This window comes from Cavia porcellus, unplaced genomic scaffold (assembly GCF_034190915.1).
Source record: "Cavia porcellus strain 051 isolate PalLab524CR breed Dunkin Hartley unplaced genomic scaffold, mCavPor4.1 scaffold_1, whole genome shotgun sequence".
Taxonomy (NCBI): Eukaryota; Metazoa; Chordata; class Mammalia; order Rodentia; family Caviidae; genus Cavia; species Cavia porcellus.
This window is the reverse complement of record NW_026947484.1, coordinates 45,836,964-45,857,667: the sequence shown is the minus strand read 5'-3', so window position 1 is coordinate 45,857,667 and position 20,704 is coordinate 45,836,964. Positions and strand designations below refer to the sequence as shown.

Below are 20,704 nucleotides of genomic sequence, written 5' to 3'. Positions count from 1 at the left end.
TGTTAGACTAGAGAGTGGATTTTGCAGAAGCGTTCTTAGTTGCTGCTGGTGCATATCTATTTCCGTCTGTAGGCAGGGCTCCTTGGGTCAGTCTTGGAAGTACAGCTTTACATTCTTGCTTTAGGTTTTAGAAACTTCACTTTCAAAAGAGGCTTGGCCTCTCTCTACACCGTGTGCAGTAAATGACTACTAAGCTACAGTGCTTTATGAGAAGAAAACTTTTTGTAGCTGCATCTTTCATTATCAAACTCCATCTCTGTCATCTCCCCTTGCTAGCCACAGTTACAGCTGTGATGCTGTAAGGGTTATTTTTCTGTACATTGATGTTTGCTGATGTTCTAAACTCTGCTTTCCCTTGCTGTTAACGGACATAAACCTCCCAAATTTAATTCCAGTTGCTTAGACTGTTGTCTTATCTGCTCAGCTTGCCTTGATAGACACTGGCTTCATTTCTGTCACCTTGGGTCTACTTATAGCACACGCTTGTAGATCATGTTTTGGTCCCCACAACAGCACCATTTTATGCAGTGTTAGATTCCCTTTTCTACTTCCTATAGCAGGTTTTGTGTGTTCGTGTGCTATTTAAAAAAGCATTTGCTTCTTGTGGGGTGTTTAATTTCTTCTCTTTTCCCTAGAAAAGCAAAATGTGTTTCTAAGAAAACATTCATAAAAAAATGTGAGGAAAAAGAGATGAGCTAAATTCTATTAAGCAGTGGTGACACATGACAAAAACTATCAGACTTGATTAGTCTCCCTATAATTTAGTGTAAATGTCATGTGTGTTTTTAGTCAGTCGTGTGATTTTCCCATTCCTCCCTTTGAGGCATACAGGATACTGGGATGCTTGTAAAATGAATGTCAGCAATTATTATTCAGATGAGCAGGTACCATGGCGGATGCACAACCCAGAATCTTGGTACCTTTTGAGGTTGAATCATCTTGTATATTTGTAAAGATTTCCCAATTTTAACATCATACAGTATTACAAAGCTCATTTAGAGGAGGAAAATGGCGCTTCCAAATTCCAGTGACTGAACCTGGTCCAAGCCTGTGTGAATCCTCTCAGTAGAGGGCATTCATGGCATTTTGATTCTGGGTTATGTCCTAAGGGGCTTTTGTGCCCCATCAGTATTCATGAGCATTGGTGGAAAATAACAGTCACCTGCCTCCCTGAGAGCGCTATCTCCCTGGATCAAAGATGTGGCATTTACGGCTATTTAAACCCCAGGGCCCAGTGTCTGCCTGCTCTTCCAAGGAGGAAATAAAGATCGGTGTCAGACTTCACCAGCTTGGGTCTCTTTCGAGGCGCTTTTCAGATTCTATCTAGTGGTTTCTCATACACTGTCCTCTCTCCTTCTGCTACTGTTTAAACCCTGGAGGGCAGCTGGCATCTCCTCAAGGGCAGAGGTCTTGATTGTGTCCCCTGCTGCCAACTTCCCACCTGCCATGTGCCTTGCACCTGGTGGCTGCCTGGAAACTCTGGGATTTGCCCTGTGGCCATGGATTCCCTGAGGTCCAAACAGCCAGCAGTGTCTGGGTCAGGCAGGGTTGCTGGGCCTTGAAGACCCCTGTCAAAAAGGCCTGGTTCTCCAGGGGACCCTGTCACTTCCAAGAAATGTATGGCCTTGAGCAAGGTACATGCCTTCTGTGTTCTCTCCTCTGTTTTGAGGTAGAGTCTGTGCTTTGACTGTCTTGCATGTTGTTAAATTCAAACAAGAAACTATCTGGGGAAGAAAAGATTTTCAGTAATATTTAATTTATCCGACTATTGTCCAGGGCCCACATTAATAAAGAAATAAATAGTCTAATAACTGGAACTGTTAGCCTGTGTAGTGACAGATTGCCCCCCAAAAAGATTGACCACTGAGGGTTTAAAAAAAGTCTTTGTTAGTGTTACTCTATCAAATAACAATAAACATAATTAAATGTCCTTGTTCATTTAAAATCTGCTTGCTCTGTCAACTTTTTCCTCCATAGTATAAATAGTCCCTTCAGGATTCAGTTAGGAGTATATAAATCTGTGCCCTGACCCTAGATGACCCCAGTTTGTTAAGTTTTGGAGCAGATATGTCATCTTTTTTTCAACAGATTATGTAGATTTTTTTTTAACATAGTTTGGGTTTTTGTTTTTGTTTTTGGTTTTTTGGTACTGGTGATTGAACTCACAACCTCATGCTTGCCAGGCAGGCGCGTATGCCGCTGAGCTAAACCCCCAGCCTTAACATAGTTTTTTAAAGCATAAATATGTGTTATTTTTGTTTGAAGAGAGATGGTTCATGTCCTTCCTCAATCCAAATCATCAGTAGTTATTTCTTATCCTTATTGTGGAGAACCCCTGCCTCTAATCTGCAGTTGGCTTAGTGAAGTTTCTGGTAAATCAGGTCGAATAGGAATGAAGACTTCCTGAGCTGGTCCTGTAGCCTTTCCTGTGGCTGAGCTCTGTGACACTGACACAACTTTGCACCCTGTTACGGGTTTCCTCTTTGTCCGCTAGACCCAGACAGTTGAGGCTCTGAGATAAGCAACTTCCCTGCACCTAAAGCTTACACTGCCCCAGGCATTTGTGTGCATGTGAAGGAGACTTTGTCTAAAGCCTTGGGAATGGATGAGAAGTCATTCTAGATTCTTGGTGTCTTTGTCATTTGTCAGGGGGAATAAAATTCATGCCTGCAGACTGTTGGGTGACCTTCACAGCTGCTACTTGCTGAACTGAACTGTCAGTACCCAGTTCTGGTGGGCACTTCTGATTGCCTCTGTCAGCACTTAGATCTACAGCAGGCCCAAGGAAGACCTGCAGAGTAGAAAGGATGAGAATCTCGGAGAGAAATTGTCCTGTTGAGCTTGGGACTGCAGCCAGTGCAGGCTGGGGCTTCTTCTAGGGCCTCCATGAAAATCCCCAGCTGGACTTCCTGCAGCTGGCAGATAGGCTGAGACTCTGACTCTGGGCCTCTCCACAGGAGGAGACAGACATCTGGCCCTCCCTGCCGCCAGCTCCACCCACCACTTGGCTGTCTGAGACACAAATGGCCTTGTCCAGCAATATGGCCCTGTTTTGCTGTCATGCAGTAGAAAAATGGCTGCATCTCTGTACCTATTAGAAGTAACTACCACTTATGAGGCACCTAGAAAGTCCTAGGATGTCCTAGGCATTTTGTTTTATCATTCACCCTCCTGTCATGAGGGTGCAGGAGTCGGTGATGCCCACAGTCCCTCCAGCACTTGGCATTGCCCAGTCTGACTGCACTTTGAGCCCATCTATTCATTGGTACGGGTTTGGGATGCGAGATGATTATATCCTCGTGAGGAGTCGGTGCACGGTACTTGTGGCATCCTAACCCTTTTTCACGTCCCCTTTCTGTCCCCTCTTCCCCGCAGAATCCCATCTGCACTGCACCTCCCTAACGCTCCTGCTGTCTGGGAGAGAATGCGTACAGTCCTCCTAGCACAACACCTGCCTGACTCCCTGGGATGTTTCCTGAGACCGTGAGCTCTGTGACAGCAGGAGAATTTTGTCATTTTCATTCTCTGCTGAGCCACAGGGACCTGAGATGGTATCTGACACATAGCAGCTGCTCAGGAAATATTTGTGAAAGGAACCATACGTATCACTTGCTAGGTCGCAAACTCAAGCTCAGATAAGTTTGGCAGTTTAGCTGAGTCACAGATGAAGTGAGAGACAGAGCTGGAATTAGAGCCTGGACCCACTTGGCTTCGTATCTTTCCTGCATCCTCCTGACCCCTGCTGCTGCCTGCTCAGAAAAGAGGAAAGACTGGTAGGAATTAGGAGATGCCTATCACGAGCCTGAGGTGGGAGAGGCCCTGGGAAATGCTTGTGAACTGGTTTTTGGGGGGACGATGGCCTTGCTGTTGTGAACAGAAGCTGAGGTGCCCCACACTGTAAGCCTGTCTCCAACTCAGGGGGCAGACACCCTTTCCTCTTGCAGGCTCATGTGACTTGAGTGACTTGTCAGCCAGGGAACCTAATTAGCGTGGTTGCATCTCTGCAGTTGGTTCGCCATTGTGCACACTGTACTGCCCTTCTCTGTAGTTCTGCCTCCCTTGACAGATGCCTGCTCTGGCTCCTTCGATTATGTTATTTAAAATCCATGCAGTTTAATCTGAAATTTGCCAACAGGGTGGGTCCTAAGTGTTCTTAACGGGCCCGTGCTTTACAAAAAGAAAAGGTAGCCATGCGAAGTGGTGGATATATTAATTGGCTTATGGTGATGATTGTGTCACAGTGCATACGTAAATCAGACCATCAAGTTGCACACCTTAAATTAATAATAAGCAAACTCTACACAGTTTTAAGAAATTATAATTTGGAGAAGTAATTTCAATTAATGAAAGTAATATGATAGAGGAGGCACATATTATTTGAGGAGAATATTATAAATTGTAGGCAAATACAATTTTGTGATCTATAAATCAAAGTGGATAGCTCTGCTTTGATCTGCACACATAAGACATTATCTGGTTTTTGTCTCCATTGTTTGAATAGGATAGACTAATGAGGTATTGCTTTCTTAATTTAATTTATTATTACTATGTTTGGTACTGAGAATTGAACTCAGAACCCTGCATTTGCCAGGCAGGTGCTTATGTTGCTGAGCTATATATCCCTGGCCCTCTATTTTTTTTTTTTTTGTACCAGTAATCAAACTCATGACTTCACACTTGCAGGTAGGCACTGTGCCACTGAGCTATACCCTGGGCCCCAAATTTAATTTAGAAGTTTTTAAATCTGTCACTGGTATTTAAAGCTTGGCCCTGTTTTGTAATGACATCCAGAGACACTCACAGCAGCAAATATTACCCAGTTACTCATTTTGTTTTATATTTACCGGTAGGATTCTGTATAAATGAGAAGCACATCATCAAACTAGAATTTCAGTAAGAAGAAATACTGTCTCTCCTGTCCTGGGGTGAGATCACATAAATTACAGTTACAGAAGGGTATACTTGGCTCTGGAGAAAACTATTTTTCCTTTTTACATGAAGTAATCTCTCAGTTTCAATTGAGTATTTCCTTAGGTAAAAACTAGGGTTCTTTCCTACTTCAGTCAAGGCACTTTTATTTTTATGAACTCATGAAAATATTTCTCAGGATTCTTTTCTCTTTTGTGTTTGCTATTGATTTTTGCTGGTTGATAGACTCACAGTGCCTTGGGAGATGAATATTATATAGCTGCCCCAGGCAACACCATATCTGAGTCCTCACAGGAGTGTGTCCTCCTTTCTTGAGGACCCTAAGAGAGGAAAGTGTGGGGAGCACTGTGACCATCAATCATTTCAGTTGGGAAATTTTTCCTAATATCTGACTTAACATCTTTGCCTTCTGACCGTCTTCAGAAACATAAAAGGAGCTGGGAGTTCAAAACAATGTTTTCCTATGTTTGTAAAGAGTGTTTTTGCCAAATAGCTTTCTCCTTGGGTGTTGAGTGAATATTGATATTGATAAAACAGCAATGTGTATATGGCACAGGATGTAAAAATTAGCAACCCACTTTGTCTGCCGTGCTTTAGAGAAATGAAAAAGGAAACAAAGCAAAATGTGCGATGATTCACTTCTGTGGTATCAGAACGGGTCCACATGGTTCTCAGACCTTGTAAATGATTTTTACATTCTTTGGATTGTGGAACTGACTTTAAATTTATTTACTTCATATTTTTTCAGGTACATTTTGACCAATTTAAAGAAGCATTAATTCTTATCCTGTCTAGAACTCTGTCCAATGAAGAGCACTTTGAAGAACCAGGTAAGGGCCCTGAATCTTCTCTATGCTCTTTGTAAGTGATCCAGGGAAGAATGTGGGACCTTGAGGCACGTCTGGAAAAGATCTGGGACATCTGCCTTTCACAGATTGAGCAGTTATTTCCAGTGACTTCTCTTTTGATATGATCGTAAAAGCCTTGCAGCTGTTGACCACTAAAATGAGACTTCTCTATAGGCAGCAGAGTGTGGAAAAAAATAATTGGATTGTTCCAAGGCCGTGTGTCAGATGGTGTGGCAGTAACTCACTCTGGGAGTGAGAGAGTGAAACTCATCTCTGTGTCCTGTGTCCATGGAAGCTTATGATTTGGGTGACATTTTTTCCGGAAGAAGAATTGTGGCTGAGGGAGAGATAATTTCATTTAGTTCTATTCAATGAATGGATGTTATCACATGATATTATGATTATTTATCTACCCTTCCCGCCGTGATAGTTCTTGGGTATCCTGTAATCCATTTTGGTGCTGCCATTGCCTAGAAGAATGCCTTGCACATGATAAGTATCCAATGAGTGTTATGAAATAGAAAATTTAAGATTGCACTGATTTTTTTTAAAGCTACATACATTTTAAGGCACATTGTCATTTCATGTATATCTAAGAAGAAAAATTGTTGCCAAACATTATGTAAAATGCCATTGACTATCAAATATATCCTAGTTTCAGTGTGTTCCAATCTGGCACTGGTGTATGTGAAAATCAAAACCATGGTAAATATTGAAGGGGAAGACTAAACTAAATGTAGAAATTAAAGAAATTTTATTAAAATACAGTCTGCTTTATCAAATCAGTAGTGTTCAGGGCCAGAAATAGAAGTTGACTTTAAAAGGACACCCGGAAATTTGGGGGATAGTGAAACTTTTATGTGGTGATTCTGAATTTTTCCAATCCGTAGCTTGTGCACTGAAGGGTGAAATTTACTTGAATTACCCACTTAGTAAACCTGACTTTAAAAAAAGAGAACATCAAAAAATATAGTCCAGTTTGAGACTGAGGAGAGAAATCATTTATTAACATTTTGTGGTTACTAGGAGTCACTTAGCATGACCTATGTAATGAAGCCAGATGGGAACTCATCTCATCCTCGTGGATATCTAGGTATCCACTGTGCCCTCTAAGACAGCCCAGATCTGTATCATGTGTCTGAATGCAGCCTCCAACAGTGTTTTGGATTTGGGGGGTGAATCTTCTGTTTTGCTGATGGTGACCACTCCTAAGAAAGTTCCTCTCAACTCAAGCTTTCCTGAACCTTTTGGAAGTCCTCAGTGAACCAGCATTGTTGAGATGTTTCCAGACCAAGAGAAGGACTTTTGTCAGTGACCCCTGCAGGAACACAGACCTTTGTTATTTATGGGAGCTGACATTTTGTTGGTTATTTTTACTTTTTTAAGATTGTCCATTGTCTTGATAACAATTATGCGGTATCTAGAGACCCTGAATAGGGCAATGGGGCGTCACCACTGGGAGTGCATTTTGGTTAACGTGAGCAGAGGTAGTAAAAACATAAATTCAGTATTTTTCTGTGTGCTGGCAGTGTCCTTGGATGTGGATTTGGAAGGGGCAGCCCTACCACTAGTTCACATGATCCTTTTGCTGCCCTTGCTTCAAAACCAATACTGTCACCTGCCTGAGAGTTGTAATACAGATGCAGATTGATGCTGACCAAGCATGTAGGGTTCCCCCTTAGAAGGATGCAGGCCTGGAGCCTGAGCAACAGCATGAGTTAGGTGATGGCTGCTTGAATTTACTGACAACCAAGAAGTAGAGCCAACCGATCCAGATCCAGATGGTGGCTTCATGGTTATGTGTGGGCCTCACTGCTGTACAGGGTCGTAATGTGGATCCATTTTCCAAGAAGGTACACAGAGGGATTTTTATAGTTCTGCCGTGAGCCCTGTCTCTGGGTGGGCAAACCTGCATGACAGAATTGTCCCAAAGCAATGTAATGCAAAGTGAGGTGTTCCTCGGTAGCATTTCAGCCAGCATTTAAATGACTTCCCTAATACGTGTCCTGGCAGGATAAAATTTAGAATGGAGCCTGTGCCCAAAGAGTGTTTTATCTAATGTGACCCCTGCGCCAGGCCCCCCTCCCACGTTTTCTGCTTTGTTCTCTGGGTTATCTGTTTTATGCCCCTCTCTAGCTGGCCCCTCCAGTTGTTCGTGGGGATTAAGCAATTCTTTCCACTCAGACATTCTCAGCCCACTCTAAGACCCCACCCCTCAGCTGGGCTGGTTTGGGTGGGCAGGGACCCAGGGTAAAGGGTTAGGACTTAAGCAAAGAGCATCAGGAGGTGAGCTGACCTCACCTCCTCCTCTCCCTATATGAAAATAGCTTCATCAAAAGAAATCACCAGCAGAGTGAAAAGAAAACCCACAGAATGGGGAAAAGATTTTATCCCGCTGTCCCTCAGACAAAGGACTTCTATCTAGAGCACATAAAGAATTGAAAAAAATCAGGCCCCCAGATTTAAAGAGCCAATCCAAAAATGGACATCTGAAATGAACACAAACTTCTCAGATGAAGAAAATCAAGTGGCAAATAAATGTAAGAAAAATGTTCATTATCATTGGTTGTCCGAGAATGCAAATTAGAACAACACTGAGATTCCATCTCATCACATAAAGAATGGCTAACATCAAGAAATTAACCAATAACAAATGCTGGTGGGGCTGACAGGGAAAGGAAGCCTTCTCCACTGTTGGTGGGAGTGTAGATGGGTACAGCCACTGTGGAAATCAGTCAGAGGTTCCTCAAAAAACTAGGATTAGAGGTTCCATTTGACCCAGCTGTTCCCCTTCCGGGTGTGTCCCCAGAAGAATTGAAAACATCATATCACAGCAATATATGTGCACCCATGGTAATAGCCAGAGGTTGGAAACAACCCAAAATGCTCATCAGCCACGGAGTGGGTCAAAAAGATGTGGTATTTTTCATATAGTAGAGTATTACTCAAGGATAAACTAGAGGCTTTTATAGGTAAATGGACGCAACTAGAGACCATAAGCATAATTGGAATAATTCAGATTCCCATATGTAAATATTGTATTGTCTTCCTCATCTAAAAAAAGGAGTAAATAGGATCTAAAATGTACAGTAGATACTGTGAAAATGAAAGGGAAAGTGTTCCAAAGGAAAGAACAACTGGAATGAAGGAAGGAGAAAAGAAAGAAGGGAAAAGATTATATCTATACATATATATGTATGTTTGTAAATATATACAAGATAGATAACTGTACTGCTAATCTCTATTCATCAAGAAGAACAGATTGTATTTTCATTGTGAGTGTTGGTGTTGATCATTTTTTGATGTCTAAATCTTGTAATCTGAACAACTACTTTCAAGATAACAATGCATAATTATTAACTAGTGTTAATTTCCTATTTCTTTTTAAAAATTCTGTATTTTTATCCTTTTTTGTTTTTAAAATTTAAAATTTATATATATAAAAGAAATATACAAAAACCCCAAAAGAACGGCTTAAATCACAGCCCATTCTGTTTAGGGGCTACCAAGGATGTGGCCCCTTTATCAGAGGGCAAGTTGAGGCCTAAAAAGAGGCAGAGGGGGAGGACGAGAACACCATCTCCGTGAGATTGGCAGATTTGGTTTAAGAATTTTAGCTTTTGGGGCTGGGGATTTAGCTCAGCAGCATAAGCGCCTGCTTTGCAAGCAGGCAGTCATGAGTTCGATCCCTGGTACCGATAAAAAAGAAAAGAAAAAAAAAAGAATTTTAGCTTTCAGGTGGCTGAGCTGGTCCCAAGGGCACCTGGCCCAAAGAGGCAGAAGTGGCCAGAGGCAGCAGCAGTGGACAGGACACCCATGTCCTGTGCATTGTCCGGCTGCTCGGAATTTAACTCTTACTGCCAGGGACCCACTCTGGTGGCCCTTTTGCCTTGCCTTTTGAAATCAGCGGGGTCGGGGATATCACGTTCAGTAGCACAGCGCCTGCCTGGTAAGCGTGAGGTCGTGAGTTCGATTCCCAGTACCAAGAAAGAATTCGGTGATCCTGGTGGACTTGGAGAGAAAGAGCTTCCTTTAGGTGGACAGAGACTGAAAAAAAGAGGAGAGCCGCGGTGCACAGCCTTAGAAACACAGAGATTCGTGAACTGATACTTTATAATACCTAAGATTTTTATGAGTCACCATACCAGGTGCCCTGCCTGGCTGTGATACAGAGGAATCAGCCCGAGAGGATGAAAAGCACCTAAGCAAGGAGCTGGAAAGTACTGTTTTTGCTCCCCTCAATCGTGTGACATTATACATTGCACCTCTGTGGTCTTTGATCAGCTCAGATCTGAACATGATTGCACTGGAAAATATTCCAGGTCTCTATATTCAATTGTGTTGTCTCCTGATAGCTAAATGACATTATCTGAATCCATGAAAAAAAGAAAGAAAGAAAGGCTAGCTTTGTGCTTTTTGTGAGATCTTACTTAACATAAATTGACAGGCAAAAATTCATCCTCCTAAGAATAAATGTCCACTGTATTTCACGCCTTCATTGCCTTCTAATAAAGGCAGTTGTGTATAAAGAATACAAAAGCCAAGCCCTAATGGGATTTGCAGAGAGGAAATTAAGCCATTATTTCCATAGTCTTGGACCTTGCCTTTTATAACTTCTCTGAGGCACTATTTCTGTATTGTTAAAATGAAGGAATATGGGCCAGTACATTGTCAGCATCTTTAGAACTCTGATATTTGTGATTCTAAAATGCTAAGAGGTTTCTCTTTCAAAAGCAATAATCATAATGACTTCAACACAATGAAGAATACTGAAATTCAGAAAAGGACAGAAAAATGGATTGGGGACATAGGGAATCCTTTGTAAATTCCAAACTGATTGACATTGCCAGTGGCATAATTCCCTCAGAGCTGCAGGTACGGTTTAATTTTTAAATTATATTTCTGGAATAAAAGAAGGGCAACAATGTAATTATTAGTTGTGTATTCAATTTGCAATGGCTTTGGATTATTGGATTTTTGTAGTGGAATTGCTGGCTGGCCTAGGTATCCACTGCCGGCTGGATCCAGTCTCCGGAGATTTTGTCCTTGTTTGATGCATCCTGCATTAGATTCCTCTTTTGTGTAGATGTTAGCGTAATGTGGGAAGCCCTTTCCTTCCTATATGTGGCTCATTGCAAGTCTCTTTCCTGGTGGGGGAGAAAACTTAGGTTTGGAAAACTCAACTCATTAGAAAAAAGAACTAGGCATTGTTTTGGTACAGATGATTGTTTTTGTACGAGACCTTTCTAATTACGACTGTTGTATTTTCCTTGTACTTTGAAGAAGCCATAATACAGTGCGTAGATACCTTTTCATTCACTTAGTGAATGTGAAGTGAAGGAGATTCCTTGGCACACTGTTGGGATGGGCTCTGAGCTGCAGTGACTGAAGGTTTGTGTTGGCAGCTGCATTCAGAGGCTGTGGGCCGAGCTATGACGCTGACTGTGGTCCCTATGTGGGGGAGGTTCATACGTAAATGACCCAAAAGGCTTGTTCTGTGTCCTCTTTTTGGCTATGGTAAGAACTGTTTTTTTGGTGTCAGTGAGATGCTAATCCAGGAGGCTTCTCCAAAAGTTAAAAGCAAAACAACAACAACAATGAAAGATGCTATTAAGAGCATGTTTATTGAACGAGTTTATAAAGTCATAAAAATTGGAAACAGTTATGACTGCTTGTAATCACATAAAATAATGGAACCTTTCTACATAAGGCAGTAGGTACGAAGAACTTTAATAATGTTTTTAATTAATAATACCTGTTAATTTAGATTAAAGATCTAATAATACCTGTTAATTAGATTAAAGATCTGGTTAATAAGTGGTAATTAATACTACTTAAATAATTACAAATATGCACAAAGTGTGTTTAGGGTAGTCATTTCAAACTGTGTGTCAAGTGAGAAACTTTGGTGGTATATCTGTGCAATTAAAGACTAAGTAGCTCTTAAAACTGTGATACAGAAGTTTTCCTCTTGACAGGGCAATGTTACTAAGGATAAAAAGCAACCTTTTAAAAATATATGTATGTGTGCAAGAAATATGCATGTTATTTAAAATTAAACAGAGCTGGTAAGAATTTACTTGGGAGTTATGTTTGCATTTTATTTCAACTTAAGTGAGTATATAAGAAGGTTGGAAACAGGGCATGCAGATGGTAATTTTCTGCAGGGAGTCTTGGAGAGTTCACCTGTCCCTCTCATAGCAGCCCATCAAGACAGGGGAAAGTTGACTAATGAGGAAGAAAAAATTAGGAAAAGCACAAGATCCAGGTCAGGACAGCTCGTTTCTGAGATGATCTGTCTGCATTTTCCTTCCTGCCACAAGAAATGCAGTTGAAGAATCTGCTGTGGGACTAGGGGCTGCTGTTCCTCCCAACTTTGCTCCTCCAGGGGTCCCAACACTGCATCCCTCTCTGGCCGATGGCTTTGATTCCATTTTCTCCATGAGATCTGTGTGGAAGAAGCACAGTGTGACGGTAGCTCTCAGGATAGGAGCTGCAGATACACAGAGGCCTTGCTCCTTGGAGCGCCTGGTTTTTTCCTTCTTCCCAGATAACGAGACTAAGCCTTTGGGAGGTTAAATCCTCCTAACCTGTTGAGTACCTCTCTGTAGGTATCTTTCTATCCAAGACCAGGTTGTTTCTTTGAAGTCCCTGCCCAGCCGTGTGTACAGTGCACCTGGGTAGACAATCCTACCAGTAAGGTGCTTTCAGAAAAAATATGACCACAGATATTAAACTGGGAGGTGTAAAATAGTATGCATTGCATTAAATGCATAGGAGAAAAAATTACAGGGCAGTTGTACTAAGGATTTTCTGTAAAGAAATAAGTTTTGAGTTGAGCGCTTGAACAATGAGCAGGATTCACCTAAGTGAAATGTAACTCTATGCCTTCTTCCCCAGAGTAGCCCAAGATGCAAGGCCTCCTAGCAGCAATAAGCCCATTGATCTCCCTCGAAAAGGCTGGGGGAAGCAATCATATAATCACTATCGACTGAAAGGTCTGTTTCCTTTGAGTGATCTTCACTTGCTGTAAATCTGAGATAGACCATGTGGTCAGACGGTCAGCCCTGAGTATTGCCACACCGTGCGCTCTCTGCTCCAGGCCTTCCCCTTGGGCGAGGCTAATTAGAGCCAGTCTCTATCACCGTGGTGTTCCAGACTGGTGGACCGATATGAACTGAGACTGCCCCTTTATCCAGGGAGAATTTAGAGTCCCATGGAACATCCGCACCTGGTGTGGAGGTTCCAGGAGAGAGAAGTCATGGGAGGGAGGTCCTCATCCCCACACCCAGGCAGCTGCCTTGGGAAGAGCTGTGTGCTCACAGAAGGAACCTCTTCTTTCTCTCTCCTGCTCTCAGTCTTCCTCTCTTTGTCTCCTTTTCTCTGTGTGTCAGTCTCTATAACAGTGTATCTCTAGGTCTCGCCCTTGGGTATGACCAGGCTCTCCTGAGGTTCTCTCCCCTTTGCTTGTGTTGACCATCAGGTGTGGCTTTGCACTCTGTGTCCTGATGCCTTAGCAGGCGAGGAAATGGTGGCATGTGGGGGACTGTGCAGGAAAGCCTCTTGGGAGTGTTTGTCCTGAAGTTTGCATATAGTTCACTTTTTTTAACCCTTTCTTATTTTGAGGCAATTTTAGGAAACTTGGGAGATCATTACTCCTCAGCTGAGGTCCTTTGGAATGGAGGGAATGTCGTCTCTGGGACTTAACTCCCTGGGCTTTCTACATGGGCCAGGAAGTAGAAGCAAGATCCACAGGACCTTACTTCAAAAAGAGTATCCAGTGTACCTTATGCCTGCATGAGACTATCCACCACACCAGGGCTGATCCTCAGTAATGGGTTCATTTCTTCAGTCTTGGAAATGGATTCAGGTTATTTTTTTGGCATTGGAAGAATTTGATTCAAAAAATGGTAGAGTACCCATTTTATGCCCAGCTTGAACAGGTTTAATGCCATGCCTTCTATGTGACCCTCATCCCATAGCACGAGTTAAAGGAATCTTACCGGGCACCTGAGGGAACCTTTGGAAATCTGCTTTAACTCCCTGTGTGTGCTGTGGATGCCAGTCCACCCTGGATCCTAAGAAAGCTTTTGCACAAATGGAGTTTAGGCTTTGGGGTAACCAGCTCAGCACCCTTAGGGCTGTCCAGTGGGTCTGGGAGAAGTCAGTGTTTGTCATCTGCGTCACAGAGGAGCCTGTGGTCAGCTTCAGGGAGGACAGAAAGAGTGTTCTGTGCAGCTTCGTTTAGATTTGGGGTGCAGTTTTTGCCATCTGTAGAGCTGCTGGGAGGTGAGTTGGAAGAGAAATGAAGTGTGTGGGTGCTGATTGTCACGCCTGCAACTGGCTCACCCCTCAGCGTCATTCTCCCTGGCTTTGTACTCCTGTTCAAAGTGCAGAACATTCTGATCACAAGTCATCCAGGGGCCTGGGAGGGGACAGTGTCACAGCTCTGGGGTTTCTCTTCTTGAGACAGAGGAGAGGTGGATGAAGAATGAGCACCAGGGTTTGTTTAACGTCTCTGATCCAGGGGAACAGTTTTTGTTTTTATCTTTTGAGTTCCCTGATGAGATCTTTTTCTTTGCCTGCTTGGTGCAGACCCAGTTTCTCCTCCTCCACTCCAGCATCTTTAGAGGATTGGACTGAGGTTTCTCTTTTGCCCCTTGCTCAGGACTTAGGGCTCAGGGCTTAGTTTATGGAGTAAGACCGAGGCCATTTCGCCCAGGCCAGGGGACTGCCTCAGCGCCTCCTTGCTGTCATGTCTGCTGATAAGTTTCCTGGGATGAGTCCCAGGCACCTCAACCCAGGCTGGGCTCGTCTGCTTCTCTCCAGAGCCTATTTTTATTTTTCTGTAGTGATGCCAAATAACAGAAACAGAAAGTGGGAAAGAAGAGAAAATGGCTCCAAAGCTAGACAGGCCAGGCCGAATCATAAATATGCTTCCAAACGACCCAGATAACAAAGGCCTCTGTTTCCTGGCATTTCCCGGCTCTCCGTGAAGCTTATGCTTGGAGCAGTTAACTTATTCTATGTGAAAGGAGCTATGTGATACAACCATTTTCTTAATAAACTAACTTCCCATGATCAGCATAGGTAAAATTATTCCAGAATGAAACTCGGAAACAAAATATTACATATGGGTATACTCAAAAGGTAAATAGTTTTTGTTCCAGGGCTGCAATTGTATGACTGTTCCACTGGACACTGGGAGAGAGGATCTGACTTTGTGAGTGTGCAAGAGTGTGCAAAGGTGTCTCAGTGCCCCCACTGTGACCTCCCCTTCTAGGACTGTCGCTGTTGACTTCTGCAGCCATGGCTGAGGTCAGTGAGGAAGATGGTAGTTTTCAAATGTTCAGCACAGCAGGCACTGTTGACCACGAATGTCCTCTGCAGACCTCCCTATTCTGACAACCTCGCTTCTGTCTTCCATAAATTCAATGATGTTGGTGCCATCAATAGGAGAGGGATGTGTGAGTGTGTGATTCTAAAAGGCAACTTTTTAGGATGGTGTGATGGGTCACATTTTTCACTGGTTACATGGATGGTTTTGGGTGTTGAGTGATAAGGAAAACCTTAATAGTCCATTTTCCTTTGCGTGTGCTCATATCTTTATTCCAAAAGAATTATATAGTTTAATGGCTATCTCTAGAAGTTGACTGTCATGTATGGTTCTTATAGTAAAATACTGAAGTATAATAAAAAGTTTAAGTTCATTGCAAAAATAAGTCAATCAGAACTCCATGGTTCCTTTGTGTTTCACTGTTCGTTATTTTCATGGGTTAGAAAAAGAGCTGTTTGGAATCTACTGCTGTTCGCTACACAACCGGGAACAGTTTAGTAAATAGGGAACCGTTTCACCCGCAGGTAAGGTTAGGACTCAGTCACACTCAGATTTTGAAGACAGTTGCTTCCTCTGGCTACTTTCTTTCATCTGGAAAAGTATAGCATGCAAGCTGGGTGTGGTATGTACACCTGTAATCCCAGCACTCAGGAGGCTGAGGCAGGACTATTGCTGTGAGTTCAAGGCCAGTTTGGGCTACATAATGAGTTCAAAGCCAGCCTGAACTACATAGCAAGTCTCTGGAAAAAAAAATATAGCATGCAGTAAGATCTTCTTTGTCAGTTTCCATCCCCAGGCTTGACTGTTGTTCTGTTTATTGAGGTCTTAAATTCTTTTCTTAATCTTTGCAAGCCCCCATAGTTACTAATGGTGTATCTTGTCTGCCACTAACATTTAAGCATATCTAATAAATTAAGGATGGTTCTACATTGCCTCTTATCTAACCAGCATCTGTGGGTGTCAGCTGCCAACAAGTAGCTCGGGTGTCTGTGCCGCTCCTGAATACTCACAAGCTGACACACTCTCTTCTGATAAAAGGTACCTTCAAATATGCATGCGATTTTCAGTATAAATTTTGTATGCTTAAATGCTTCCTGTAAGAGAATCGCTCGACCTAATAAAATGACATGGCTGGGACTTTTTAAAAGCTGGATATAAATATCACTAGAGATGGTAGAGCTAGCATAAATACTTCACTCTGAGCTTGTCAGAGCATTTTCAAAATGCTTCTGGCCACATTTGTGAATATCATCGTGAAATCTGAGCTCATCCCAGAGGAAAAGCATGGAGCAGGAGCAATCCAACAAGGTCCCCAGCTCCTCCTGGGAAGCTTTAATAAAGTAAGGGTCAGTCTATTGTGGCTTAGTGGTGGTAAAGCAAGGCTTTTGTTCCTTCAGCTCTTACCCAGCCGACCACCCTTATTTTGGTGGTATGTGTCTGTACCTCATTTAAAAAGCCACACGTCTGATTGAGGTGTCTTGGTGACTTTCCAACAGAACTCGAATTATATTCTCTAGAGAGACTTATCTGTATAGACAATAAGACAGCAGAAGTCAAAGCACTGAGTCTTTTATACTTTCATGGAATATTTTATTCTCCTAATACTGTGCAAGGTGCTTATAAATCTTTAATATGATATTCCAATAGAGTGAAGTATTTATTTTAGTGCTTTAAAGATTAGTTGTAGCTGTGGTCATGCTGGCAGTGGTGACGGAGATCGTAGTGGCAGCAGTGGCAAAGTGGTGGTGACGGTGAACTTGGCACCTGAGGCATGCTGTGTCACAGTGCTGAAGGCCTTCTAGGTAAAGAGACGGCTTCCCCCTTACACGCATCTCCTTTTACTCTGTCCAACATGAGGTTCGTGGAGAGAAAGACACATTGGATACCATTTTACTTAGCTCAGTTTTGCAATTGCTATTTTTTCCCATATCTTTTAATTATAAAATTAGCTGTTGATGCCGGGTTTCATAGGGGCAACTAGCTGTTGTTAGTTGACCAGAACCCACTTTGTTACTTTCTCTGTTCTGGCATCTTCTGTAGGATGGAACAAAAAGTACAGCGGTTGGCAAAAGAGCAACCAAGGGAAGGGAAAGTGTTTCATGTGAGATGCGTGGGTGTTGCTTTCACAGTGCTGGTCTGAGGTCCATTTTATTATCATTTTCCAAGACTTTCTGTAAGGCATCTCTGTTAGTTTTCTCTTACTTTCTGCATCCTATTCAGTTACCTTCACCCTTTTAAAGACTTAAATTAAACAATTGCATAAACACAAGACCAAATATGATCTGTCACTTTTTGCTGAGGTCTGGTGGAATATTTTATTCTAACACTTACTGTGCAAGGTGCTTCAAAGTCTGCAAGACGAAACTGGAGAGCTCGTGAGTCAAATCCTTGCTGGCATCATTTGTATCTACCTCGGACTCCACATGGAAGCAGGGTGCTGTAAATCATTCAGAATTAGAAGCTATGCTCGGCCCTGACCCTACGGCTCCTGTACGCCCACGGACCTCCACAGCTGGCAAACAGTGGTGGCCTATTTTGGGGCTGGTATAAGAGACTGTGACTGGCAGCTGTGAGTATCAGCTCAGGGCTGAGATTTTCATGTAATGTGGCCCCAACTTTTGTCTCCTTGTCCAGACTGCTCGCTGGAAGCTCAGCCTAAATATGTTAGAGGTGGGAAGCGTTACGGACGAAGGTCCTTGCCTGAGTTCCAAGAGTCTGTGGAGGAGTTTGCAGAGGTGACAGTGATTGAGCCGCTCCTTGAAGAAGCACGACCATCACACATCCCAGCTGGTGGCTGCAGTGAGGTAAGGGGCAGTGGGACAGGCACGGCTACCGGGATCAGGGCCATGATGGTTACGTGGTGTGGTGGACGAGGGAGAAGTGGAGGGTTTATGGTGCCACTCAGACTTGCCTCTGCTAGGGCTCCCTGCTGATTTTGTGACTTGCCTTTTGGACAGTGGTGGCTTGCGTTTCTCTTGTTTGAATGTTTTCACCTCTGTTTCAGCTTCTAGAGCCCTGGTGTTTGAGCGTGTGCTTCATGCACATACATTTAACTGAGTACTTTCCTATTGTCTGAGATCTTCCTGAGTCTTAGGAATATTGCTCTGCTCCATGCACAGTTTTTAGTAATCTAAAAGGCTAACAAAATCTTTTCTCCATCCCCCATCCAAACTGTAAAATAGCGTGGCAAGTAAAAAAAATAAAAGCTACTTTAAGAGGCAGCATCTCACCTTTTGTGGTGTGGGTAGCAGCTGACACTCAATTCCTGCCTCAAGACGTGGGCAGGGCACCGTCGCAGTGCTCAGCGGTGGCTTTGGTTCTGGGTTCTGCCTCCCCTTCCAGGCTGCAGAGATTCGCCCACCTCCTCGGCTCCTTTCTTTACAGTCTGTGCTCTGCCTTCATCTGCCAATAAAGGAGGAGCAGTAATACTTCCTTTATGGCGCATTTACCAGCATCCCATTTATAGCAGATGACTAAAAAATGCCACTCCGAGCAAGCTCTAGATATTTCTTGCAAATCCCGACTCAGATTGGGACCGCAAATATTTTAGATACTAATATAAACTGGAAAAGGAAGAAGGGCCTCAAGTTTCTGAAAGTGGTGTGTCGATTGCAAACCGTGTGTGTGTGTTCATGGCTAAATCCATATCGAGCTTATTAAAATCTGTATGAAATTTGCCCTCAATAATTTCCCCAGCACTCACACTGGTATCCTCAAATTTCTCATATGCTTGTCACCCAGAGAGATCTAGCTAGAGCCCACATGTTGAACAGAAATGGCCTTGGCATACGTGCTGAAATGTATGGGGACACAGAAGCTGTCTTTGGAACAGAAGCTTGCATTGTTTTGTTGTTGTTGTTGTTGTTTTGGTTTTTTTAAGTGAGTGATACTGGTTCTCATCAGGATGTGAAGGGCAGTGGTGGAAAGGTGAATAATTAGAAGCAAAGCATCTAGAAGCAAAGCATAGAGGAAGGGAGAGAAAGGACTCAAGAAAGTAGAGTGAGAGTCATGTGGGTGAGAGGGGAGGAGGAGAACGCTGCCTTTCTAGGTGCCTGCCCATCTTGGGGCCACTCAGTGTTGGGGGTTCTTTTCCTTGCTTGGGCCCTGCTGAAAACCCAAATAGAGAAAATTCAGGCCTCTCCCGGGGAGCACACATGCTCACGTGCACCAAGACTCTGTGTACAATGTCAGGGAGCAAGTAATTAGCATACTTCAGGTAGAGCAGTATTCATAATACTGTTGTTTCTCTTGCTTTCAGGAAGAGTATTGTTTTAATGCATAAAGCTTGCTTCATCACCCTGAGTGGTGTAAAATCTATTTGACATATTTCTCCTTGAAAAAAAAATGAGTAAACTATCTCAGCATTCAAAGAAAAGCTTTTTATTTGGAAACCACTTTTAAGTCCAGTATCTCACTTGGCCACTGTTCTAAAGATATATTTCTAAATATATATTTCACTAAAGATATATTTCTTTAGTGCCAATACATTAAATGATTATTTATCTTTTGTTACAAGGGCTTCCGGTCACCCCTTGGTGATACCCAGAAAGTTCCAGGGCAGAGCTAATTGTTGCAGGCAGATTTCCTCCATCCTTGTTATAGCCTGTCTACTGACTTCTAGTGAGATTTGCAGCTTAAAAAGTGAGACTTTGGTTTCATGTATACACACAGATAAGAGTTAAAGGCTGAGCCTGGGTAAAACCTTGCTGCTTGTAAAGGATTTATCAGAAGAATCATTTCTCCCCCAATATGTTACATATCGCCCCCTCAAGTCCTCCAAAAACCTCTTGGATGTGACCTCATGATGCTATGTACAAAATCTGTGCCGGTCACGATCCACCAGCAGGCAGAGGGTCATTTCTCTGATCTCTGTTCCCAGTGATGGCTCCTGCTGACTGCTCTGATAGTGTGTTCTCTCCGCCACACTCAGCCTCTTATGAAGGTCCCAGTAACAATTCCTTGTCCTGCTTTTTTTTTCTTTCAATTGCCAAAAGTAGACTCAAACAAAAGCTCACTCACTAGCTACTTTCCCTAAATACGAACTTTTTGATAAGCTGCATTGATCCTGTTATGTTTCAGATCAGCTTTAAAAAATTGCCAGCTTTTCGTGTAACCTTTTGATGATCCCATGGGTAGATAAATGACAAATCCCAGCTTTGAGCCCCAGCCCTGGCTGGGGACCCACTCTCTGTCACCAGTGGGACGATCCCGTGGTAGTTTCTCCAGGGCGTCTTCTTGCTGTGTGCCATTCCTGTTTCCTGGCTGGTGTCTGAATTAGGGTCAGCAGTTGAGAGCCACTCACTCGGCCACCAGAGGTCACCTGCGTGGTAGCACAGGCTTGCTCTCAAAGCCTCTGTCCTTTCTCTTCGAGCTGTCCAGGTCTTCTAGGACATAGTGATTTTCCCTTACTCTAGAGCAGCCCCAGTTAGGGAATTTGAGGTGGAAAACTCAGTGACCCCTGGAATTTATTTATTTCCCCTGGGAGTCTGAATCTGTCCGGAGTTCTTTGCTGTACTATTGATTTCTTTTCTCTCCTGTTTGGTGGCCTGACATGTAAAGGAGTTAATAATTTTAGTCTTTGGGTTCACAC

The 20,704-nt window shown here is 43.0% G+C and overlaps 1 protein-coding gene and 1 long non-coding RNA gene across 11 annotated transcripts in view; one reads left to right on the top strand and one right to left on the bottom strand.

Moving 5' to 3' along the window:
• Window positions 1-20,704, top strand: part of Nin (ninein) — a 102,841-nt gene that overhangs the window by 19,537 nt on the left and 62,600 nt on the right. For all 10 annotated transcript variants that reach the window (XR_010046985.1, XR_010046984.1, XM_063247375.1 and 7 more), the window contains 2 exons: window positions 5,678-5,759; window positions 17,749-17,918. Coding sequence is in view for 8 of the 10 variants with exons in the window: in XM_063247375.1 (XP_063103445.1) it covers window positions 5,678-5,759; window positions 17,749-17,918 (252 nt within the window). In the remaining 2 variants the exon portion in view is untranslated. The remainder of the gene's footprint in view (window positions 1-5,677; window positions 5,760-17,748; window positions 17,919-20,704) is intronic.
• On the bottom strand, window positions 16,708-18,511 carry LOC134475763 (uncharacterized). The gene is made up of 3 exons (XR_010047002.1): window positions 18,345-18,511; window positions 17,446-17,551; window positions 16,708-16,957 (listed from the first exon to the last, which is right to left on the bottom strand). It is a non-coding gene; the product is annotated as an uncharacterized LOC134475763 (long non-coding RNA).